At 33.5% G+C, this 27,108-nt stretch overlaps 3 protein-coding genes across 3 annotated transcripts; 1 reads left to right on the forward strand and 2 right to left on the reverse strand.

Annotated features, from left to right (window-relative positions):
- Positions 1 to 737: 737 nt before the first annotated feature.
- LOC113498573 (cuticle protein 10.9-like) lies at positions 738 to 10,539 on the reverse strand. Its single transcript, XM_026878629.1, has 3 exons — positions 10,189 to 10,539; positions 5,315 to 5,422; positions 738 to 1,646 (listed from the first exon to the last, which is right to left on the reverse strand). Exons 2-3 carry the CDS (start codon positions 5,420 to 5,422, stop codon positions 1,431 to 1,433), a joined length of 324 nt encoding a protein of 107 aa, XP_026734430.1. The 5' UTR covers positions 10,189 to 10,539; the 3' UTR covers positions 738 to 1,430.
- Positions 10,540 to 11,565: 1,026 nt separating this feature from the next.
- Positions 11,566 to 14,042, reverse strand: LOC113498570 (dynein regulatory complex subunit 2-like). The gene has a single exon (XM_026878622.1). The coding sequence runs from the start codon at positions 13,925 to 13,927 to the stop codon at positions 12,503 to 12,505; it is 1,425 nt and encodes a 474-aa protein (XP_026734423.1). The 5' UTR covers positions 13,928 to 14,042; the 3' UTR covers positions 11,566 to 12,502.
- Positions 14,043 to 14,212: 170 nt separating this feature from the next.
- Positions 14,213 to 26,863, forward strand: LOC113498568. The gene is made up of 10 exons (XM_026878621.1): positions 14,213 to 14,492; positions 15,025 to 15,080; positions 18,640 to 18,782; positions 20,872 to 21,056; positions 21,342 to 21,439; positions 21,739 to 21,974; positions 22,272 to 22,507; positions 22,583 to 22,689; positions 22,779 to 25,107; positions 25,274 to 26,863. Exons 3-10 carry the CDS (start codon positions 18,657 to 18,659, stop codon positions 25,932 to 25,934), a joined length of 3,978 nt encoding a protein of 1,325 aa, XP_026734422.1. The 5' UTR covers positions 14,213 to 14,492; positions 15,025 to 15,080; positions 18,640 to 18,656; the 3' UTR covers positions 25,935 to 26,863.
- Positions 26,864 to 27,108: the final 245 nt, after the last annotated feature.

A 27,108-nucleotide genomic window follows, 5' to 3' on the forward strand; every position in this document is an offset into this window, starting at 1 on the left:
CTTACTATTGCCACATTACTTACGGAGAACAGAGGTTTTTTTTTATTGTAATTGATGTCAAAGACTGCAATGATCGCGGTCATAATGACACGCTGCGTACACAAGGCCACAATTTAAATATCACGTAATTCCATAAAACACTGCCGCATCCTTGTTAAAAAAACGTTATTCATGTTTAGTGAAATTCTGAATATTCTGAATAATTCTGATTACATAGCTCTTTAGTTACATCATTTGAATTATAAGCGTTTAAATGGAATTTGTTAAGAGTTAAACGACGTTTTGCTCAATGTTTGGTTTTAGTACCGGCTTTGCTTTCGTAAAGATTCACCTTCACTAACGATGCTCAGTTAAAAGCCGAATTTATGTGTCATGTTCTGTCTATCATTGTTATATAGGTGAAATGTAGGTTTAATTTACATTCAGAATGCTTCACATTAAACGTTGCGAAAAGAGTAATTGAGTTTACATGTGGATGGAAAGGCGGAAAGAGGTTGGTTAAGAAAAGATGTATGGATTGTATTAAGTTGTTCAGATCACTATAAGAAAGAAAAGAGAGGTTATAATAATTAATATCGAATGAAAGAAAAACAGTGTTGCACTGATCGAAAACGGAAGAAGGACAGAAAGGAAGAACTTCATATATTAAATGTACATACTAGTATAATATGGCTGGTAGAGTCCTGGGTTGTTATAACCAAACAATTTAAAAGGGAAGGAGCGAAATAAAACAAGAATTCAATACAAAAATATTTATCAAAATTATTATTTATCAAAAACTACATGCAATTAAGTACTAATCGATACACATACAAAATTATAATCTACATTACAATTTCATTATGTTAAAATTGTCGAACATGGCCTATATTAAAATCGTTCTAATTGATCACAGTATCGGTAACTCGATATTTGCGGTACACCAATTATCGCAGAGATCGCTGACTGTACATAATCTTATTGGCAAATGAGTTTTGATTACATCTAGATTAATTATAGAGTATACTAGTTTAGTATTAAAAGATAAGATACAAATTTATAATATGAAGAAAATGTTATGACGGTGAAGAAAGTTACTGCTCCGTACTTATCTTTGATCAAAACCCGATATTCCCAAAACTATCACTATAAACTTCCCGTCTCTTATTACTAGATGTTGAGTTTTAAGTTTTCTATCAAAGTAACTTTCTTCCAAATAGCTATAACTATCGACTTTTGAATTTCATATTCACGGAACAAAACAAAACAAAAAGAAATAAAAAAAGACAAATTTTCACCTTTTACGAGAATTCATAAATGGAAAAATTTACTTTCAAGCGAACTGAAAAAAAACACAAAACAATTTAATAATGAAATTCAAGAGTCAAGTTTGGTTAGTATTCGCTACAGTGTTTATCGCGGGAGCAGTCTTGTGGGTACGAGAATAGGGTCTACTTTCCTTTGCCGAAGGGGCTAGCGTTGTCTTCGAAGCTGATCTTGGGTACGAAGCCGCTCTCGCCTTCGACGGTGTACTCTACGGTCATGAGGCGTCCGTCGGGCAGCAGTACCTTGTATCCGCCGACCACCTTGCCTTGCGCGTCGCCGGACTCGTTTGCCCCGAAGTAGAGAGCCTTTTCTTGGTCTTCCACGTCGTATTTGTATTCATACTGCGAAATATACTCAATTACTAATAGTGATCATTCCAGGTAAAGGATAAAAGTCACAGAAAAAGAGATTTGGGCTCTTTTTCTGGGACATTTGTCCTTTACAGATCGGTGAAAGCAAAAAACCTACGTTTGTGCTAATTAAAAGAACGATTTTTTATTAATTAACTTTTGACAGTGTACCTCACTAATATACTCGCATTATCATACATCTTATGCAATATCTTTACAAATATTTGCATACAGAGTACACTATTATTTTCCGTGCTAATGATTTTATCAACTCTATTTAGGATGTAAAAGTCAGTTCTTTTGTTTTAAAATTAAAGTATTATAAAATAAAAGAACAGACTTTACTATACTACTATATACTATGCTGACAGCAACAACTAATTTTATTACTTTGGATTTTTTTAATACGTTTAATTAAAACGTATATTTGTGAATAACAAGTCGAGACAACTTAGGCACTACGTTACTAGGAGCATAATAGGCTGACAATAGGATAGGACTTTATGTAAATCTACCATTTGTTTTATTTCTGCATTAAGTATAGTTCACGAGGAGAATACATCTGAAAACATGTAATTATTGCATTATATATTACATAATACTATAGTCATTACAGTTAACCTTTAATGTGACCTTTCGCTTATTAAATTAAGCAGGTCTTTTATAATATTAATATGAAAATTAGATACAAATATTTGCATAAAAACTCACAAGGTTTAAATTTAGATACTTCCTAAATTTCGAAACAATGTTAACGATATAACATTATCAAAACTCCCTTTTATTAAAATACGTTACAAAATGCTTATTATATGAAGTATTTATGCAAAATAAATTTCACCACGTCCATCTTTGACCGAGCATGACATAGCATAAAGTTGTGTTGCAACAACCTTATACTTATGCAAAGACAAAGCACTTGAAATATGGAATAATTAAACTTTGTAGTAGACACAATTACTATTATGAGAATAAAATTAAAATATTTGAATTTTTGTTTGCATTATTCTAAGTTAATACATGTGATTCAATTAGGTTTTTATTGTGTAGTGTTCGCAATTAATCGAGATAACGTGAATAACGCTCACAAAGACGGTCAAACGCAATTGCGTCCAATTAGTAGAGTTTGCGTTGCAAATGTTCACATCGTTAACATAATCGTTGGCAAGATGCATCCGATAGTGCACGGATGTGCTGGTACAAGCGCTACATACACTACATACTCCACCGCTAACGAACAATACAATATTGATAGGATAAGGGCAAATGTTCGTCATGTGAATTAAGTACTTTAAGACCTCAACCTGAATGACGCGAACAAATATTGACTTGGCTGTTTATTACTTAATTTACGGATTGTAGTTGTTATTTACAAAATGGAAGAAACTACATAAAATAATATAAATCGTGTAAAATGAACAGAAAACAACGTAAATAATAATTATGTATTAATAATTTCGGTTTTGTAATATTTTGAGAAAATTATAGGTCTTTGGCCCATAGAGGGCAGGTTAAATCCAGATTTAGACACATGAACACTGTATAGAGTACTTTAAAACAATTATAGATATCATCTTACAAGCATTAAAAATCACGTAAAACTGAACGATTAAAAACAGTTTCACTGAAGCGAACATGGAACAAAAAAGTATCATTATAACGATCTTGATGCTATCATTACATTTGGTCCTTGAGAACCTAATTTTGAACATTAATGTAGGTAAAAAATACAACTGAAAAAAAAACATAGACACGTATTTAAATATTTTTTGTCAAAATGTCTGTTGGATCTGATTTAAGAAACTATTCACAGTGACAAGAGTAGCTCCTGTGTAGTGCATTAGAATATTTTAACCTAGCTATTTCAAAAATAAGTACTCTTCCTTTTTTGCCAGGCCTCTTTTATTTTCTGGTTAAATTAATACAGCGCGCGAACCAAAATATAAATAAAACATTATATCAAGCCTTCTTATTCAATTTAAAATGCAAACAAGACTGTTTATCGATAAATATTATGCAGCGTTTATTTAATAAGGTTAATCATGCTAATACCTCTTTATCTTACAATGAACTTTTGACAGGTATTGTTTTATAAGAGTTATTGCCTCTTCAGCAGGTGATGCGTGATTAGACGATCATTTTCCTTCTTGAATGGGTTTTTCTCCTGTGCTAAACGAATTGTTACCGGTAAAAAGCTAAACGCTGGATCTTCTTTGAGAAATTTGGGCGTCCAAATCCAAAGTTTCAAATGAATAAAGTTAATGTTATATAATACTTTTATTTAGCTTCACTCAATTTCCCCCTTAAATTAAAATTTGTCGGAAAATCTTCAAAAAGTGTTGTAGCAAAACAATTAAATTGCCTCAACTCAACACACCCAATAGCTATTAACTCCTATTTCAATTCGAGATCTAATACCTCTTAACACTGATGCATCCTTCATGTTATTTAGATTTTATTGTTAGCTTCAATATGTCGTAATTTAACATCTACCGGAGTTAGACTTGCCTTAGCCGTAATGCCGTAGGTCAAAGGTATTCACGTTTTGTTTAAATTATTGCCAACGTACAAGCATCCTTGCATCGTCTCGCTTATATGTTAAGGTAGACAACTTTTAGTTGTAAAAACAACTATTATAGTACATATTAATGTTGCTATAATGACATATTTTAATTACGCGGTAAGAAGCGTCTTGACGGATTGTAAATAGATGGTGTCAGGATTTCAGATGTTTACGCATCATTTCGCCTTTGACCCCTTGAGAGATAATTGCGTGTTTATATGGCATTTGGTCATATTATAGAAAATTCTTTGGCTGAGGTTGCCGACAGAGTTATTTTAAGATCTAGTGTGTCTTTTTATTAAACATTTGTAATTCGTCACATTTTAGTATGTTGTTAAGTACTTAATTGGTCCCTTCAAAACGTTAATACATATGACCAATCATCCAAGTTACATTATTTGTTGAAGTCTCTGTAATTTAAACTTTTTCATTGATAAAGCAATGAGACCTTATATAAAAATATTAATAGAATGTGGACACAACTCATTGATCAGTGAAGAAGATTGTATAAAATAAATTATCAATGAGCAGCTACCTACATGGCAACATTCTAAGTTTCATCTAGGACATCAATCCTATAAATAGCTTTAAAATGTAAAGATGTTCTTGCATTGTTATGTTAAAGGGCGCAGTATATGTATGGAATATATTCGAATAATAACAATTAAAGTTGCATTTATTACCTATATGCAGTATTGCGGAGCAATTAAAGGTCGTAACATCTGCAAACGTTTGTTCTACATTTGTTTGTCTCTCCCATATACAAACAAATATGTTATATTTACATAAAAACTATTTATATGATGAACATGTAGGCGTCATCTGCAAAATGCTTTAGATACTCAAGAATTAAAACCTAATCAAACACAGCTAGTTAAAATGTTTGCTCTGACAGGACGGAATATTAATGACTAAAAAATAAGCACAACGATAAGCCTTGGAAACCAGATATTCCTTTTAGGACTTTGATAAGGTTGTCGTTTTCGTTTCCCTGGTAACAAACAAAACATCGTATCGCCTGTCAGGGTTCAAATTCAAGGTCATATTATTCTCTGATTTAGGATGCATCTGATGTTTATAATATGTTGGTACTTACTGGCATTGGCGGGTACTCTTGCTCCTGTGGCGCAGGGGCAGCGGACACTTGCCGCATGCTCACGCACACCACCACGAGCGCACATACCAACCACTTTGTTGAAGTCATCTACGAAATGAAAAAAGAAATTAAATGCACAAATAAAAAAAGATCTCTTCATTTATTCCTATGCCTAATACGTAACTGACACAAGATTTGTCCCGTGCAAGGTTTGAACCCACAGTAGGTCACAATGTTTGAGTGTTGTTTAAAATAATTTTGGACAAAAGATTTTTAACAGTTAAATATACAACTTCTTATTCAATATTGTTAGTTACTCATTTTGATATCTGCAGAATATAAAATAACATCCTCAACACTACATTTTTACATGACTTTTGCGTTAAGCTTATTTATTATTAAAGTAAATAAGGTTTTGGAAACCTGATCTCAAATTCTTATGTTGCTCCTTTAAAAATTTATGCGTTTGTGGTCAAGGAACATTTTTTTGTGAATTGTACGTTTTGTTGCAAAATAAACCATTTGGATACTGCTGCTTTATCGGTATCTAATGATAATGCAACCATAAATCTTCGGTAGTAGGTAGGTTGCCAACCAGTTTATTTAGAATATTTATGCTTTTAGAATTTCAGCAAACTTAATTGGGTCGATTCATTATATGTACAGATACCTATAATTGATTATTTCCAATTTTAAAGCAACTATTTCTTAACTTAACTACCGTATGAGTCTATTGTATTTTCCCCTTCACCTGTCACTTGTTTGAAGTTTTATATAAAATTTGGTAGAGGATAAATAAAGATTTCAATAGCGATCGCGAATTATTTAAATAAACCACTCTGCTTTGCATGGTGCTCCCTAAACATGTATCGTAAATATTTAGGATGCATGTTTAGTTGGGGCTTATAAATAATTCGATGTTTCGAGATAACCGGTCTTAAATATCTGATGTTCCTCTTATTATTTTATATTAAAACATACTTTATTGTCACATAAATTATACAAGTGGGTTTCAATAACCCTGTGTAAATAAGCGTTTTGAAACGCTGCTTATAAAATAATTTCCCGCGTGTTTGATACGGTAGGTAATAAAAAAATATGCTTTAAATTATACAATTAATAAATATATCGCTTAAAGCTCTTTCTATAGGTACTAATAGCATCATCAAATTAACACATCCACCATAACATCTTGTCTATAATTAACGCCGCACAAATTAAATCGTTTGCTCTAAGTACGATAATTGCCGTTACAGTCGTGTAACGGGTGTTTATTATTTAAATATTCTAATTAATTTTAATTATTTGTACGATGTTCAGTTTCATAAGCATTTATCATTTCCGTGGATTCTTCTTCAATCAAAACAATAAGTAATTAATAAGTTAATGTGGGTAAAGAATGTCAGAGTTAATCCTTAGAACATAAATCTGTTGTGATGTATTTTAAGATACAAGGATTGTGTAAACATTCATGTAACATCTAGTAACAAGGACATGCGAGGCTTATCTTGCGGATTATGTTCACAAGTTAATTGGTCAATTTTATTCAAATCATTGTCATCTATTTGCGTCTTCAATGATTTTCTAAAATAATTATTTGTTACCATGAAGGTACTTCAAAGGTGTCTTAAATATTTCCTAAATTTCATAACACCGCCATCATAACCTGATACTTTTGAGAAAAGTAGAGAAAGGGTGGTTTTCCATCAGCTAAGTTCATATATCGAAGGGCGCTATTTTTAAGAATCAACACAATTCCCTCATTTACCTAGCCTCGAAAAGATACGTACTGATGATTTTGTTAGTTTTTAAAAACAATCTTCGTTACGCATCTCGGCGAGAAACCGATCCTAGTCCCTCTGACCTCACCTACATAAAACAATGAGGACAGGTTGCACCGGGATGAGAACAGCTCTTTGAAAAAATGTCGCCTAATGGCTAAAGAATAACTGCCTCATTATCGATACAGCTAAGGAGTGACAATTACTGTAATTATCTTCAGTTTTATGTTTTTGTATCACGCACGCTTGACAAGCGGCTTTTCTCACACTGTCAAGTTTTAAACATTATGTATGTAATCAAACAAGTATTTTGTTTATTATTCTTAATTGAATATTAGATGTTATTGTTGATTGATTTTGGTTTTTGTTGCATCCTTTACAGAAAAATCATTTGTTTAAAATCAGTATGTATAGATTTGTTTTTTTTTAAGTCACGGTCTAACTACGGAATTTCTTTAAATAACTTTAGATGTAAATAATGTTATTTGTTAACCATTTTTGTATCTTCTACACAATTTTTGTATTTATGAAGTCATATGGGCAAATGGCTTGCATTATTAGACTAATTTAATAAATGAGAAAATTATAATTAATAAATGGGATAATTAGGTATAACAATGATTGATTGTCTTTTATATCCTAAAAGTCCGCGGTTACACAAAAAATGTTCGGATCGGTTAACTTGACGTATATCGAAAAAAAAAACACTAACCCTAAATAACTAACTCCTAATTCCTCAACGATCAAAGTGCAATAAGTATTATCTGAGATAACAAAATATTTTCACTTTATTTTAATAAACCGTAATTAAGTATTGACAAAAAAGTTAATTATCATAAACAATACCTGATAGGGAACATTGGCGGCAATCTGCATAAAACATGGGCGCAGGTATGCCAATAATTGAGATTTGTCTGGCCTCGCGTGATCGATTCCTGTGGGGAATTGCTTTGTCTTGTCGCGTCGCAATCTCGCTTGCGGACGTGTGTTGCGCACTTATTCGGCGGTTTTTATAGATGAAATGCCAAGGAAAACATACAAGATACGAACATACTACTTTGAGAATTTCCTTTGCTGAGATTTATATATTGTGTGAATGAGACTTTTAGCTTATGGGAAATTTTAAGTTATGTGAATTCTGTAAAACTAAGGTTGTACGTAAAATATTTTTTCTCGAGTGACTTTATGGGAATATTTCAAGTTGATACTGAATAATTTAAGATTATGCCGAAAACATTTTATTGACTTGAACTGGCTGAGGTAGATCTAGATTACATTGATACACGAGGCCGCGAACTACGCCTGAAAAACTGCGAGTCATGTAAAAAACAATGATATTTTTAAATCCAACTACATACAATAACATGATATAACAGGACTTTTTACTTGCTTATTATCTTGTCAGCAAATCGCTTATATTTCACGTCCTCCAAAATCGTGAATCTCAAGATCATAAAAATTCCATTTCAACGCTGTATCTAAAATTTTTTTAAATATAATTCTCATACTTGGTCCAAGTAACTGTATTAATGTAGTCCTTGCTCCCAAAACAACAATATTAGTAAAAATCCCATGAACTAGAATCTACTGTTATCACGTGTGTAATCTGTCGATGCCGACAAACAAAATGTCATTCTCACTGTTTCTAGGTTTACGATGGTTAGTTCAAAACGCGTGCGAAATCGTTTACAACTCTGTACAAGGAATTTTAGTAACTTCGTTAACTATTTGGTGAACCTCTCTACTATTTGCCATTAATTTACACTTGTACGCTATGCATTAAAGGTTTAACTTATAAACCCATGTGCAAATTTCACATAGGTACTCATTTTTGGAATGAAACTACTACTAACATTAATTATGCGTTAATAGCCGCATAAGAAAAACTGTGTCGCAAGCTACATACTGCATACATTCGATAGAGTTCTGGAAATAGGAAGTAAAAAGCGTTCTTTAAAAAGAGATGCATAGGTATTGTGATTTGGGCTAAATGTGATTTGGCATTTGGTAAAACATTAAATTTCTGAAATAGTTAGGCATAGGAATAAAATTTAATAACGCTCTTCATCTCTTTTATAGTTATGCTTTATGAATACTATAAATTGTAATCAACATTATGTCATTATTTTGTGTGATAAGGATCCACATGTCCGTACATTTTTTTATGAACCTGGTAAACTAAGTTAAACCCCTGTAATACTATCTAGGAAAGTTAACATTTGATATCTGCTAACGAATAACACAAAGTTTTAAATCTATTTTACGTATATTGTTTTGTAAGACACAGTGTTTTCGATTGTACCTAATACCGACATACGTTACAACGTTAATCTATCTCTTTAGGTTGTCTATCCGTCAGCTGTCTACATACTTTTTATGTGTTTAACGCACTTAATGATCTGGTTTCGCCGTGGGAAATGCTACTGTATCAGTGCCTTCCAGCCTCTGTGTTAGGAAGAAATGGCAAAGGTGACGACATTGCCTTTTCGCAGTTACTTGCACCATTACCAATGATAATGGTATGCAATAAATCAATATTGTAATACATATACAAAACTCACACGGTTTTTAATTGTAAACAATGGATTTTTGTGTCCATGTGCAACTGATAACGTTCTAAGATAATATAGTAATTACGGGTGACTGAACACTTTTGTGAATGAAGTGAGTTCAAGATCTGATTTTAATTAAGTTCCTTCGAGTGTCTAATTAGGGCATTGTTACTTTAATTTAGGATCACTTTGACAATTAAGTTGGTGCAATGTACTATACCAATTACCTACAGATATGGTTAAATGATTAGAAATATAAATTTCAAAAATGTGTGTTAACGTTTAGATTTTACAATCATTTGTTCCCTTTTTTATGTTTTCTTATTTTAAGTGCAGTAGTAGAATAAAACTGAACTTCAACACTTAATACAAAAATAGAAAATAGAAAATTTTAATTCCTGAAATCTTTTTCAGCACATCGGGAATATTGTTTATCCAGTTAATCTTTTGCACCTTTTAATATCGTTAGGTGGTGTAGAACCAGAAAAATAAATTCTTTAGTAATATCCACCGGGATGCTATACGCATAATTCAAGCTCACCTTAGAAGTCACGTTCACACAAATAGCACGACACTGCACACAACTTGTAACAATCGGTACCGGTGACAATGATCGTTGTTTAGCGTGCAAAGCTGACTGGTGTCGCGCCCCGGCCTCATCAGCGTCTTATATACGCACCCCACGACTCCCCGACGCAGCGAAGATGCCGCAATGTCGCCCTATCGTGATGGATGTCCCCCGTACGGATCCTACCTCCGATAGTACGTCGATAGCCGTGACTAAATATCAACGTTTCCACCCAATCAACACAATATCTTAATACTAAGATGTTACTTGTCCATTTCTGGGTAATGATCTCGAATACAACAGCCCTGTTAATCGATCCATCAATGAGCTTCATTACATCGCGTGATCAAACTTCACCAAACGTTAAGTTTTCGTAACACGTGTATTTCTGCCTTTTGTTGGCATTGTACCGGTAATTATTTCATAATGTTGATGACTTTTGTGTCTGCTTCTCAGTTATAAACCAATTAAAATACCAAATTTAGTGACCGTGAACCTTTGTTTTTATTATTTTTAAGGCTCTATTGCATTTGTAATGAGTCCTCGTTAGTTATTGTACGCGTAAATATCGTGTCTTCTTCTGTACTATACAATATTTTATTTTTCTATTTTATATCATTTTATTGTTTGGTATTGAGCCCTATATTACTTTCACCGTTTAAATTACCATATAAAATAACTTAATTATTGACGACACAACTTATTACATAAATAATTTAACCAACTAAATTAAAATAATTTAACCAACTAAATTAAAATAATATTTACCTCATTTAAGTAGGTAAAACCAGAAGCAATGTCTCATTATTTTGATGATATCTCTATAACAAGGAAACCCCTGTAACATCTATCATAAAATCTCTGTATCTAAAGACGTGTCGTTGTTCATAACAATCGTAACACGCCGCATTATGCCGTTGTAAATGGTGGAAATACAGCTTAGTACGGTTTACAATACATGTCATGAACGTTAGCCGAGCGGTGTACAATATAGTTCATTATATTAAGTAGAGCAAAGCTTCTTCCTTGTAGCTATCCTTGCTGCATCAACCGGTGAAAGCGTCTATCTTTCAAACGGTCATGACGAGGAAATGGATCATACGTTGACGTAGTATTTCTACATAATAATATTGTGTGCCTTTGTAAACATCTCTTGAAAATGTATATGCGAATTCTCCATGTCGTGTCTATAGTATGGTTTCTGACACACTTTTCAGATATACCAATAAAAGTTTGTGTTCCGAAATAGGTATGTTGCTAACATCATGAGATTATCTTTCTAATTTAAATAAACATTATATAGTTAGTATTAAACTTTACGGAATGTGTAGACGACATTGCTTCATCGTGGAATCAATGATCAGGTTATAGGAATCAATGATAATTTTATTGTTTCAAGACTTACACATTATCTCGATACCGTCGTATAATAGCGGTTTGATGAGGGCTCAGGACTTAATTTATTCATACAAATTGAGACAATCACGATGCGACGGTTGAAGTACGCTATCAAAATGTAGTCAAATTATGAAAGAATCGACCAATAAGGTTTTTCATTCATTAAACTCATGAAAACCGACATTACATTTATTTTAATGAACCTATTTAAATAAAGTTACGAAACAGTTTTTGAATAACGTGCGAAATTCATTTTTATATGACAATAAGAGTAGTTCTCCTTTCATGAGCAAATACGAAGTGCAAGGTCGAAATAGTAAACAATACCAAAAATATTTGAAAGTAGCGGTAATGTGTCGCGGCTTAGTTACAGGATTCGGATTTCAACTTTTGATAGCTGAAACGTGTACCTTATTTTGGTTCCTCAAGGACAACCCTAATTCTAAATCCTAATTATGCATAATTCTCTACTTCAAAACGGATATAATTGCAAACTAATCTAAAAGAACCTATTTCAGTTCTGTTTCTAGTAGTTCTGCTTTTTAACTAGTTACTTTATTTCCTCTCAACTATTTAGCATGTGCCATGATATAATAAGAAGTAGGTAATGTCAAAGTGTCATCGTTTGCGCCTCGAAAGGGTCTTGTTTCATTGCGACATGCGCGTGCGACGCTCGCGCGATCCGCGCCGTGATCGACGAAATACACCCAAACGTCACAAAAGACCCCAGTGAAACTGCAAAATGTTATGTCACAATTTACCTACGACGAAAGAGTTATAATGAGCATCGTGATGTATCAACACGGAAACAAAACAATATAAATAGTGAAATAGTTTTATTATTAAATAAATTTTAAAATACCTGACTTCCCACCCTCCACAATTTTTTTTAATAGCGAATTTGCGATTGGAGATTCAGTTTGCTAACTTCAGTAACACCATCTATTGCAACTGGGTGCACAGTAGAAGCTCTATGATTTGGTTCCAAGGATTTACCACATATACATTTTTGTGGATCTACAGTAATCTTTTTCTCATTAAATTCTTGGACTTTTCTTAAGATGAGCGCATTTTCCTCTTCTAGCAACTGTTTTTCTCGTAATAAAGCTCTCTTCGCTAACTCAGCCCTAGATATTCTATGCCACAATCTAGTCAAACCGCTAGTTGTTGAAATAGCATTCAATACAAGTGAGTCGTCAGACTGCTGTTTCCGAACATTACTCTTACCTTGGCTAGGAGAATGAGGCATGCATGAACCGTAGGGTAGAACTTTTTCCCTTTGAGTCTCAAATTTTCGACAAAGGCCGGCCATGCGAAGAATTCTGTCTACTTTTTTGTAAGCAGCTTCTAACCATTCTACGGCATCATCAGACACTTTTACTAAGATAGCTAGCTGTTTTACGTCTGTAGCAACTCCATTATACATATGATTTTTAAGTCTGTAGCAGGCGTCGCGATGTCTGTTTCGACGGTCACGGAAAGCAGCCTGTTTTGTTCCAGATTCATAAGCTGCCAATTCTGTACGTAACCGTCTAAGAAGTCCATCACTGTTAGCGATTTTCTTACCTTGAGACGCAATTATATCGGCCATCAAATTCTCTTTACGACGTAGTTTCCGTACTGCTTTTTGGTTCTCTGCTGTACCTACTACATAAGCTCTTAAAACAGCTTTATACTCGTCCCACATAGCATTGTAATTGTTTTCCAGGATCGAACGTAAGTTTTCACGTTCATCTGCGTATTTATTACGTTCCTCATCTGCTTTCACCATATTCTCACCTCTCGTGGTCCATGCTAAAGTGTCGGCTGTGTTATAAGCATGATACAGTAGCAACTGTAAATGAGTTTCGGCTGCTGTATGATCAGACATGATATGGGTTGTCTCATCGTCAGATCGTTTCAATAGATCGTATGTTCTACGATCATTTTCTTTCGACATGTCCTCTAAATCTAATAAGAACTTGTTGATCATCCTGTCAATTGTGTCACAGAAACTTGCAACAGTTCGCTGAAATTGATCATCAGCGATGTCCATGAGTCTCATCGTGTGTTTGATTAAGTAATCTTTTTTGTCAAACACCCTTTCGAAGACATGCCACATCACCTCAATGTCTTGTCTGAAAACAGGTTCTTTTATTTTAAGCATCATCGCGCGCCAGCTCTTATCAAGTTCATCTCGTCTTAGGGCTTGTGCAGCAATCTCACGCGCTAGCTCCTCACGTTTTAACTGTTTTCGAAATTCTATCTCTTGTTGTAACTTTTCCAATTTTTTCGCCTCCTTCTTGGCTTTCTTCTCTTCCTTTGTCAACACCATTTTCGCAACTATTTATTTTTGTTTAATAAATATCCAAATAAGATACGACAAAACGAATGTGCGTTGTTTGCCGTGTGTAAAATATTTTGACAAAACTACAAATAAAAATGTCAGTTAGATATTACCAGCCAGTATTTTTATTATTTTTTTTTAATAAACTAATTGAGCAAAAAGATTTTAAGTATTGCAATTATAATTATTTCAATATAAAGGTTGCTTATTGGTAAAAGTGTTAAAAAACGAAATGTATTACGATGAGTCAAATACAAAATAACCATTAAAAACTTTATCAACTGCTACATAGGTTATACATTCAACATAGTTCTCTACAAATCGCGATCGTGTTTCGCATCTATTCCCAGTTACGTTTTATCATTTTCATTTTACAGCCTCGTTATCAAGCCTTAGTGGGTGGTTGTGAGCCGTTACAGAGCTTTTTGCATAAACGCTTAGCAGAGAACTTGAACAGTGAAGCGGCGCTAGGTACTGTGGGCGATGTCGCCCAGTGCGTGCAATGGCTGCGCTCTACCTTTCTCTACATACGCGCCGCTCGTGATCCCAAAAAGTAAGTAAATACTAATATGTACATGCTTTTGGATTTAGCGATTCAAAATCAATTTATTTCGGTATGAAAGTGAATTGTGCAGGTAATAAGTATTTTATCATAAACTTCGGATAAGTTTTTCAATACAAAATTTTATCATTTCGATTAAAATTATTAAAATCAATAATAAAGTGTAATTTATCTTTAAGGTTTGTATGAATTGCCATTTAAGTAATCATTTACTACCGCAAGTTTATAGCTCTATCAGACTTCTACATAAGTTGTCACTCCTTGTAGCCAACATTAAATCATTCAACAAGTCCTACGTTGACTTATCAAGTTAGAAAAACTACACCCGCGCTGAGGAATCCTTGTATCTCGGGGTGTTTCACAAACGTTCAAGTCACTGTGTAATGACGCAGGACAAGCATTCATGGATCACAACAATATTTGTCTTAGCGGGGATCGATTCGCACGCTTCTGTCGGCTATCTGAGCTTTTTGACAGCTATGCAGAAATTCAGTTAAGAATCTAATTTATTAATCTTTAACAGGTATCTAGGATTACCGCAAAATTCACCGCAACATCTTATCTCTAAGAAAATTGAGGGTAAGTTCTACGTTATTTCATTTTCATTATCGTTTTAGAGACCATCAAGTTATCCATAATCTTAAATACCTACTATAGCTTACCAGTAAATAACGAAAGGCTTATCGATTCATGTAGAACAAGAAGGGCTTTATTTAGTGATTTTCAAGTGACTTATACGTATTTATTTAAAGGAATTAATTATTTTGTAGTCTTTGTGTTTTTGTATGTACCTACTTAACTACCAACATCTTGATAATAACGAAAACGTGAGCACAGTGTTTTATGTAATAAGTGCAACTAGAAGTAGTAGCATCTTTATTTCTTTTGCGCATTAGGTGGCATATACCTTCGGTGGACTTTTAGGTAAACTTTAATTAGCCGTAGAAACATTTTTTGTTGTAACGTAGAATTTTGAATGACGCAGACGTGATATTTTTTTATGGAACTTATCGAAATTGAACATAATAACACAAACTATTAATTTAAAAGGATAATTAAAGATTTTTTAAATACGAAAGGTCTATTCTTAAACAAAATAATAGTCTTTATGAAAAAAACCATGTATCCGCATAACTTTGCCCGATCAAAGGTTACCTGGAAAAATCGATGATTGCTACAACACCATTGTTCCTTACATGTTAATCCTATTCAAACTGGTATAAAGGTCTCGTAAAATCTAAGTATTAAGATAATATATAAACATCTTGCAAATCATTAAACATAGGACTGTTAAAGTTACCTATGTGGAGTCAAATACAATGGAGCGTACAACGGTTTAGTAAGATACCAGGTTATCAGATTATATCGCAGCAACAGGTTATTCCGAAATTTTCTCAAACCGATTCAATATAAGAATACACTTACTAATATTATCTATGTTGAGAAAGTATGTAAGCGTTGTTACCGCTTCACGCCCAAACGAATGGAAATTTCCATGAAATTTGGTATGGAGGTAGCTAACACCTTGGTTAACATATAGGGAACATTTATCCGACTTTTTAAAAGAGGATAATGTTTTTGGAGCTATAATTGACATCCAGAGCCCCAATTCTGCTATTTACAATGGCTAATTGGCACTTGGATTAAATCAGCACTACTTATTCGTATTATTCTAAGCATTTTTCCAATACTTTAATTGGTGCCCTTGCCTATAGCAACAGCTGGTAGCTATAAAACAAACCCCTTGTGTTAAAAAACATTCTTAAAGCACTGAAAGCAATAAGTATCATTCCATTTGATATAACTCTTGGCACAAAGTTTCAAATCATTAGTTATAATGAAACGAGTTATTAAAGGAAAATCCACGGATATAATTGTAACGATAACAATCTTATTAAACTGAAAAAAAATATTGAAGGTTTATTTCTTTAATTTGTTTACAAGAAAACACATTACAGCACCTACGCATCGGTAATTAAAATATATGGTCTATTAATTATATTATAGCAACAATTTACTCTTGGTATTTAATGGATGAACTTATGAAATATTCATTATTTACCTTATCTATCTGTATTATCTACAATTTTAATTCATTTACAATCTACTTATACAATAAAGCTGTAAGAATCTTAAGATATAATCATCGCTGCAGAATTATAACATTTTATTATGACAAAAAAAAATATTGCTTATAAATTGCATCAATGTTTAACTTCATTTAATATCGTTAGGTCGAATCACACATCTATTTAACTTATGACTTTGTAAATAAGTGTGCAAACAATAAATTAAGAAATACAGACAACAATGATCAGTACTTAATAAGTACCTGTAATTACAAGAAATACAACCTTGAAACTATTATCCAAGATGGGAATTATATGTAAGAATGTATATAGTTATTAAATCTTTAATTATCCACATTTAAAAGTTGTTTCAAACTCATGCGTATCAAAAGCATTCCACCATATCCAATCAAGTGCTGCAATAACCCAACTAATTAAACGCTCGCAACATTTAATAAAACAAATATTTTTTTTTTGTTACAACTGTATATTCATATTTCGTTTAACTATAAATGTTGGAACATGTTTACAATCTTCTTATGAAACTCCTACAACTGCTTATTGCAGCCAAAGCCTTATTAAAATCTAGTTGAAGCCAGTTGAAAATCTCTAATACTGCATTTTACATTTTTTATGTGAACTATAATATAATGGATTTTGTCAGACTTGCTTCCTGTAACAGCATATAACCAACCCCTAGATATGAACAGCTTTTTACTCACCAAACATTTTAACAACTCAGCAAGACTGTTTGTTTTGGGTTCGAATCGCGGTCGCGTATAGTTAAAATGTTTTAAATATTATTGAATTGGTACAATAAAAAGTTCTTACTTTGTCGATATTAAACATGGTCGACCTTGAAACATATTTTTTTATAATCCATCATTAAATTAACCTGGTATCAATTGCGTGACACTTGTGTTCGCTATCCCCGGTCCTTAGCGGCCTCGCTTGAGTTCCGGATCATGATTGATGGATGGGTCTTGTCGACACGCGGTGATCCTTAGCATTTGCCGATGCACGCGATCCTCTTCTAGGCACAAGAGAGGAGATTGTGCGATTTTATTGATTGTCACTTGTTTCATTTTGCCCATTCTTTCAATTAATGTACGTTGATAGGTTCAGCGCTCACAATTCATAATAATACCCTAAGAATTGTTCTTGAAGTTATCGACAGGCGGTTTTATTTCATTACTTTCATATTATTAACAATGTTCGCGCTCCTCGTCCTATAGGTAGATGCCAACGGGTAACTCAGTTTTCTTAAGTCTTAAGTTTAGCCTGATAGCGCACTCGCCAATATCCGTCTTCTGTACGCGATGCATATAAGAATTACGTTAACCAATTCAGGATGTTCTAGGCAAACCTTAGGAAATTAAAAATGAATACTCCTTGGAACGTGATAATATTTCGGAACGGCATGGAATCTTCAACATTATTATAGGCGATATGATACTTGTTGATTCTAATACAACAACATACATAAACGTTCGCAGAGTGCTTTTAACTTACTACACAAGCTAGTACGTGCCCTTTACACGTAAAGCTATTTCTGACGTCGTTGAAGGTACTTAATGTGTGTGTGTTTGTGCTAAATTGTAGTAAACGCTTGTAAATATCACGTCATTGGAATGGCAATTATGTTTATTCATCTTCACTTTAGTTATAATAATTGCTTTATCGACCCTTGATTGTATCTAATTCTCCATATCCACGTTGTTATTCTACGACGATGCCCTTATCTGGAAAAGTTGAAAGGCGCATGATGCATCTTCGCACCATATACATATTGTGAATCTCTTAACCTATATATGCGCCGATACGTTTGTCGGATGTAACATTTAATTATATCGTGACTAATGTACTTGGCAATTGAACTTTTACACCGTCACATGTAAACGTACTTACATGACTAATCTATAAATACCAAATTGTTATAAAACTTATTTAAATACTGGGATGGAATAAATACACAAAGTTTCCTTGGTGCCATATCATGCTCTTACATACAATGTTATCAAGGCAACAGATCGCAATCCTGTGCAAATATCATCGTTTTTGTTTTACAGAACTGTGTGTGAAGGCAATGAACGGTTTAGCTTCTTCGGGACTTATAACTATGGATGAAGCAAGTTGTATTGAATCGACTGAAGCCGGTCGCCTCATGTCCATTTTTTATTTGGATTTGGAAACTATGAAAAATATTATGAAGGTAAAGTACAAAACATTTAATGGTAAATAATCACAGAAATCTAAATAACAAGGTAATAGAAGTGCCAACGCCGCGTGACCTTGTCGCCACACTGGTGTCTTGGACGACACCAGCGCGCGAACTTACGCTCAGTCGCTCGCGGAACGTTGTCACAGCAAGAACCACTAAAAATGGTGTTTTGCGGCGTTTCTCAGGCTGGAAATTCATCTGCATCGTGTAATAACATAAATAAATAGATAACATTTTATCGGTAAGTAAATTATTGCAGTAATATTGATGTTATTGCAAAATTAAATTTCAAAACATAACCTTCATTATAAACCATATGAATATCGCACCATCCTGCAACAATTGCATTCTTTACTAACCATTGCCTCTGCAGTAAGAGACTTACGGAAATGCACCGTTGTAAAAAGAGAAATGTATAACGAAAAATAATATTTTCAATACGATCGTATTTATAGTGGTACGGCCGCACAAAACTGTCGGAAATAGTGATGTGGTTAAGTGCGGACAAATTATCCAAAATGAACATTGTATACGAAAAGTAACAATTTTAATAGTCGTTCGTTTTTGTGAACATATTTTTGAATGTATTTTTATTTCAGAATCCCGCAGGATGCAAATAAATACAAAAGACAAGTGGATGACTACCACGGGTAAACGAAATTGGTACCCTACAACTTAGGCCGAATATACACTATGAAATTAGTTGCATGCTTGATAACTTGCCGCCCGCCGCCGCCCGCGCCCTTCTCCATTTTTATGGCTCGGACCGCGCTCGCAACTGAATGTTTAAAAAAGTACGCCATGCGCTATAGCATAGCATTGAATAAAACTTGCAATTTAAATTTATCCAAATCTCATAAATACCTATTTTTTCATTATGAACGTTTACTAGTCATTCGATACATGAACTGGGCTGCTTTTGTAAGACGACTAAAAAGTCACCGTATAAACCAAACCTACCTAGGTACCAAGTATTTCCTAATAATATTTTTTTTTGTCAACCGACAATTAGCGATTTTTTTTTTGTAAGTTGGTACATATTATAATGTAATCCATAGAAGAATACAACAAAAAACATTATCACTCATAATTTCGTCTTTCATTATATTTCGGATCCGTAGTCAATCCCTAGTGTAGTTTACGTAATCACTACAACTAATGCAAAAAAATGCAATGACTGTGTGAGTTAGTGAATCCATACAACGACAAAGTCAACCTTATTGCATTAGACGTACGGCCTAGTGTTGTTTGCTTGGTCTTCTCGATGTTAATGTTTGCGTGATTGCGTAGTTATTAGCTGTGAATGTGTTGAAGCCCCGCCCACCGGCGACATGCGTTTCGATAGATCGCCGCGGTGTATGCCATTTCTATTACCTTGTTATTTAGATTTCTATGTAAATAATTGTTAAGAATTAACTCACGTAGGTAAACTCTATTTATGGATCTAATAGAATCTCCACCTTATATTTCCAAGCTATGATTATCTTCTTGTTGCTAACTACTAGCGATATAAAAAAGTAGTTCACAAGTGTACGTAAAGCAAATAGAATCACATTATCCACATACATTCTGTAAAGTTCAGTGTTAGAAGTGTCATCATGTGTAAGTATAATTGACCTTTTTGCAAAAGGTCGAAATGAGTTCTTGGGCTTAATTGAAGAATAATGAATTACCTAGCAATGAGACAAGATACACAACTTTTTGCTGAAAGACTATGTTAAGCGAACAATGTAAAAAACAGGCATTGGAAAAGTCAAGTTCTTGTGCCTACAGGCAAATTCCTATTTCTTAACTTAATTCTTATTGTAATGCTTACATCCCATTCAACGGTATTTTTTTAACAACAAAAACATGTAACCTTCTTTAAGTAAAAGCTACTGATCCAAACTAGATAAAATTATTATGGGAAGAAATGACAGCTATTTCCCGTTACTTAAATAAAAAAAATATCAACAGAAACGGTTCATCCAGTCATACAATAAAAAACAATACAGACGAATTTATAGGCATACAGGTCTCGCTTGACCACAAATTCACCATAAATGGAGCTTTTTCCTCCAACATCCCGTTTATCTATCAGATTGAAGGTTCAGAATCGTTAGAACGTCTTCTTTATATTATATGCGAGAGCCATGAGTTAGCGGACATGCATCTACGAGTCGACGAGCGTCGATGTCTGAACACTCTGAATAGGAACAACGCCGCGACAACCATACGATTCCCTATGAAGGGCAAGATCAGTACGCGACAAATGAAACTTAATTGGTGAGTGGGTACTGAGTATATCTACAAATTAAGCTTTACCTATAATATGTACCAGCTTTATGTATTTATGCTCAATATTTTATCGGCTTTATCAACTAAATAAAATTATTTGCTAAGTGGCCAGTGGTTAATTACTGTCATAACATTTTAATTGCTAATCAAATTAAATTGAATTGATAAAATTGCTTAAGTTAAAGCGTAGAAGCGTAGAAGCGTTAAGTATCTATCTAGGCAGATATTAAACGACCATAATAGTTGTACCTGAAATAATCGTTTTGTCTACAGTGTAATACAAGCTGTACTCGGCTGCCTGCCAATCCCCGATCCGTCTCTCAATCAAGAGGCTATGAAGATTATGAGGATTGCTGATAGAGTTTGTAAATGTGAGTATTTTTACTTTAATTATATTATACTCGTTACTATATGATCTGGAAGATCTGCAAATAATTTCCATTAAAAGTTGTATTTTTGCAGTTATAGTAAATAAATCAGTTTATTCTGCAATCTCAATAATTATCTAAAATGGGACAAATACTATCCCTTTTATGTGTCAAATTTTAATAAGTCTAGTGTCGTTGTTTCCTTCCTGGCTACCTAAAAACCACAACAACAATACTAAGGAATTAGGGATAATCTCTAACTACAGATAATAAACTTGCAATACCTATTCGTTTGTTTCTAGGTTTAGTAACGTATGTCACTCGAGCAAACCCAAATACTATTCAACCTCCATTTTACTCAGCCGTACTAAATTCCATAATCTTAGCAAAGTGTGTATCAGCACATCTATGGGAGAATTCTCCATTCGTCAGTAAGCAGTTGAAGGGGATTGGCCCAACTTTCAGTACGTTGCTCGCGTCTGCTGGTAAAGTCAACTTCATGTTACTTGAGGAGAGCCATCCGAGGGATTTGGAAAGGGTAAGAATTAAACATTCCTTTTAGTTGGTTTGTGATTTTCGTATTAATCATTGCCCTAACCTCCATGTCATTCGTCAGTAGTAAGTAGGTATTACCCAGAGTCATTATTGTAGCGTCTTAAAAGTGCCTGTAAAACGGTCTAATTGAACTAAAAGCTTGATTTTGTTTTTTCCGGAAAAAATAAAAATATCTTATTATTAATGCACAATTTTCCGTTTACATTGAATACCCCAAATTTAGATATACGAAATATTTTTTTAGTATATCTTACGTTAAGGTCCACTTAATTTTCCTCAGATAATGAACAAAGGTGCTCCAGCCGGTAATATCCTCCGCAAACAGATAAGTTTGCTTCCAAAATATCAGGTGACGATGACGCCAATAGACGACAAAATTGTCAACATAAAACTAGTGTTACTAAACCAAGCTTTTCTATCAGAAAACATGGATAATTTGACAGCTGGAGATGGGCACAAATTTTACGTTGTTGTTGGAGATTCTAGCAATCACCTATTATTACTCGCTTCATACAAGTAAGTCAGTATTTTAGTTATCTTTGTAATGGGACAAAATGCGTAGGTAACATGCAAGAAAACATTTTGTTCCAGAGATAGAGACCTCATAAGTGTCTTTAATGGCACTATAACTCACGAAGTGAGACGAAAACATAATTTCGAACACAAAATATTTGTCCATTGTATCAGTTCCAGTTTCGGTAAGTTATATTCTAGAAACTGTAAAGGAAGATCTTGCAGATTATTTATACTTATTTAATCTAGTTGACATGACATTTTTATATTACAGTCGGAATCGATGTACAGTCAGAATACTTATTCAAAGATTTAGAACAGCAAGCTATGCCTTGGCCCGAAACACCTAAATTCGGTGCACCGGTGAAGAAAAATACTGCGAGGCAAACATGCATAACTGATACGTTTAAGGAACGCAAAAGAAAAAACGTCGAGCCTATAGATAAAACACAGTCAAAAGAAAAAAGAAAACGCGACACTGCCATAATAGAAAATTTCAAAAGCTTAAAAGATTCTTTTTTAACTGCATCCAAAAATATAAAAAGAAACCTGCATTTATCCAATCAACATGATAAAGTGTTAACCAATAATGTAACAGATATAAGTAAGGCATCTTATAATATTGATGCAATAAACAATGTTCCAACCGTAACCAACAACCCAGTCATTGAAACTTTAAATTTGTTTCCTGACCAAAACGATTGCACTGAAGATATTGATAGTTATGACCCTGACGATGAAAAAATTGACAACTTACTAAGTGAAATCGAATCCGAAATGTGTAAACACAAAGGAAGTTCGGTCATTGCTACTACATCTGCGAACAACAACAGTTTGTATTCAGGACAACAAAGCTTAAACTTCCCTAAACTAACTCGTGAAACAAGAAAGCGCAAACCATTTACTACTAAATCCAATTACACCTTCATAGATGTAATAGAAAAGAAATCATCTATTGGTGATAAAGAGAATGACATATACACTTCTCACGAAGATAATGGATTTTCAGATACTATAAAGGCGCACATTCAAAAATACTTAACTAAAACCAAGAATGTGGCAAAACAGACTGATGGAAAACTAGAAATATTGTTTAACTCGGCTGGCAACAATCAAAATGTTTCAATAAGTAAGCAACAAGAATGTTTGCCGGAAGCACAATTACCTCATGAAATACCCGCAAGCCCTACATATAACCAATATCCTAAATACGAAATTAAAGAAATTTTGGGGACTAATGATTACGTCGGACGATGCAATGCCATGGTGAACATTCAAAGAAATCAAAATGAAGAATTAATAACTTGTAAAGATACACAAAACGACAATAATGAAAGTAATACCCGTATGTTTATTGCCGATGAAGTTATAGAAAAGTGTAATAAAAATTCTACATTACCAGTAAACAATTCTAAAACAGTGATTGGTTACGAGTCTGCATCAGGTACTGCTACTGGAGATATGATGCTAGTGCCAATGCCATTAGTACATGATAACAGTGAGATGGATTTCTCGGTATTAAGTAGAGGCAATCCTTCTAAAGCCGAAAATAGTACTGATGACACTGCTGTCAGTCTATTAAACCGAAATATATCCAATTTACATTTAACTATTCCAAATATAATTGATTGTGATGAAAACAATAGTTTGAAACAGCTGGTATGTATTCCAAAAGAACCTTCAAATGAGGACGAACATAGTGAAATGCAAGAAGACTATTCCAGCGATATGAGTCTAATGCCTATAGACAACAAACTGTTAACTTGTATTCCTCTAAAAAATAAAGACGATTGTAAAACCTTAACGATCAAGAACTTTAATGATTGCTCTGATGACAGACATAATAAATTCATGCAAAATAATATGTTAACAATCGATGCTGCCGGCCGTAAGATTCACAATCAAGTACTAACTAATAGAAACAGTTGTCTAGATACAGAAGGGTTAAAGTTTCCATTTTGGAATATAATCGATGAAAGTCTAAATGATACCACACAAATAAATGAATTTGTACCTAAACCTGAGTATGTAAAGAAATATCGTTATTCCACAACCAAAGTAGATACCTGTACTAAGCAAACTTCAGAATATAATGTAAAAGTTATAAAAAGAGTACGATTGGATATGGATGTTACAGAGATTGTAACCCGAAAACGGAATCAGAGTTTTGATAAGAATATAAATTCTGATTCTGAAGAAATACATAAAAACAGTAACAGTATGCAATTTATAGACCCAGTGGTACATGATGAAACCAATATTCAGAATAAATCTAGAAATTTGGAAAAACGTGAAACGCAAAACGCATGCAACTACAGCGGATCTAAACATGGTTTTCTGCTGGCGAGAAAAGATCAAATTAAAGTCGAAAACAATCAGATTATAGCTGACGACCACGATGGTTGCTGCAATTTGCCTGAAATACCATTTACAATGGGAAATCAGGAAGTGATAAATTTAGATGAAAGACAAAACACTAAAACCTTATTTAGTGAACCAGTAAGAATATCGGATAACAATGAAGAGAAAGACACAATGGATGCTCCTCTAATACATGAAAATAGTGTTGACAATATTTTACAAAAATATGGCAGGATACTTGGGTACGTTTCTTTTTCTATGATTTTCTGAAATTTACTATCGCGCTACTTTTTATTGAATTGTATGGTAAAGCTATTGATCATAATGGTTTTCTTTTTTGGCTAAAACTCTTGAAAAAGTGTAAACACTATTTTAAAGAAAAATACTAAACCGCTAAAACCTTTTCAGGAAAAGTGTCACTAAGAATGTAGCTTCGGACTGTTCGGGACAAAACAAAATGATTAAGGACGATAGATCTCCAAGACCAAGATGTACAAGACCGTTTAAGATAAGTGATATTCATAAATTGCATGCGACAATACCAAGTAACATACTAAAAGATCATAACCAGGTATTCAACGAAAATTCAAAACAATTTACAGTCGAATACAATAACCCTGAAGTGCACGAATTGCAACTAACGAACCTAAATCAACCTTTACAAAATGCTGAAATGAGTCAAGTAGAAAACACAGATTCCAAAGACGAGTATATTTCAGATGCAGATATTGACCCATTCATACTTCCGGAAGTAGATTTAGAACCTTCAGAAGATTTCAAAATAGATCAATCGATGTTTGATCCAAGGACACTTTTAAAATGTGTAGTGAATGATAACTATTGTGATGAATTAATTCCCCCACCTCCAGAATTTTGCAGTGAAGATACTGTTTCGCCTGGATGTAGTGCTAGTAATTTAATTTTGGCAGATAGCTACGAGTCTGTCAAGGAACCTATGTTTGGCTTAAATGAAACAGTAAAAAATATAGATAACCCTGATACCGTCAACTTTACTCCAAGAATTATAGAAACGTGGAATTTGTCCAGAGATGACAATTGGGAGTCTTAAGATTCATTAAATTTAAGTCCAGTTAAATCCTCATCTGTGACGCGTAGAAATACTCTGAACATAAACTCAAGAAGCAGCGTAATAAGTAGGCGTGACAGGCTAGGCAAATTTATGTTTAACAATAAAGTCAAACTGAAAAGAAAATAGATCAGATTCTGATGGTACACAATTGTTTTTAGTTTTTTTTTTTTTAATAAAACCATAGAATAATGAAAATGTTCTATTTTTGTAGCCTATTTAATGAGTACGTCAACACGACAAGAAATGCTTCTATTCAATGCAATGAAAAAAGTACGCTTCAAGAAATATGATTGCTTTTTTTCTTTGGTGGTAATGTTATATTTAACCTAATGCAACTACGACTTTGCTGCGTTTAACATAAAATACTCGAAAAGCACTCCTTATTACAACAGCTACCGGCCAATTAAACCGTACCCGTCTAAATCGGTCCAGGCATTTCGAAGATTAGCTGGAACCAAAAGACCGACAGATATTTTTTTTTCTTAATATATGTACTGTATACAATACATATTTATAGGCATGTAGTAAAAATGATTATTTTAAATACTAGCTATCCTGGTGAACCGCCTAAGTGATGATAACAAAATGCAGTCAAAAATACACAAATTTGGTTTATCTTCCAACTTGTTCATATTTTACGACCTTTTAACCTTAACTGAACTTCAACAAATATTTCTAGACTAATATAGCTAAATTGGTTCTATTGGTCTTTGAATAAATTATTTCTAGTTGTATGTATTTTTAATGCCACATCATAAAAATAAAAAATTTCGTCCAAAAAATATTTTTTTTTGTGTGAGCAATCCTTAACACTTGGGGTATGTGAAAAATAGATGTTTGTCGATTCTCAGACCCACTGAAGACGCATATAAAATTTGGTAAAAATCGGTTAAGCCGTTTCGGAGGAGTTCGGTAACTAACAATTATTATATATAGAATAATTTTATATATTAGAAGTTAATATCATGGATAGATGAAGTACTTCCTCTAGTAAAACTAATTCTAACATTTTCTCCATAAATTTTAGGAACTCACTTCTGCAGCGCTAAGCTTTTGAAGATCTGGTAACCTCTTCTTACGAGGCCAATATGTTACCCAAGACTACACTTGGTGGTCAGATAGGCCGTCATTGTAATTCATACAGATGCAAATA

The sequence above is a fragment of the Trichoplusia ni genome, chromosome 11, assembly GCF_003590095.1.
Source record: "Trichoplusia ni isolate ovarian cell line Hi5 chromosome 11, tn1, whole genome shotgun sequence".
In the NCBI taxonomy this organism is placed as follows: Eukaryota; Metazoa; Arthropoda; class Insecta; order Lepidoptera; family Noctuidae; genus Trichoplusia; species Trichoplusia ni.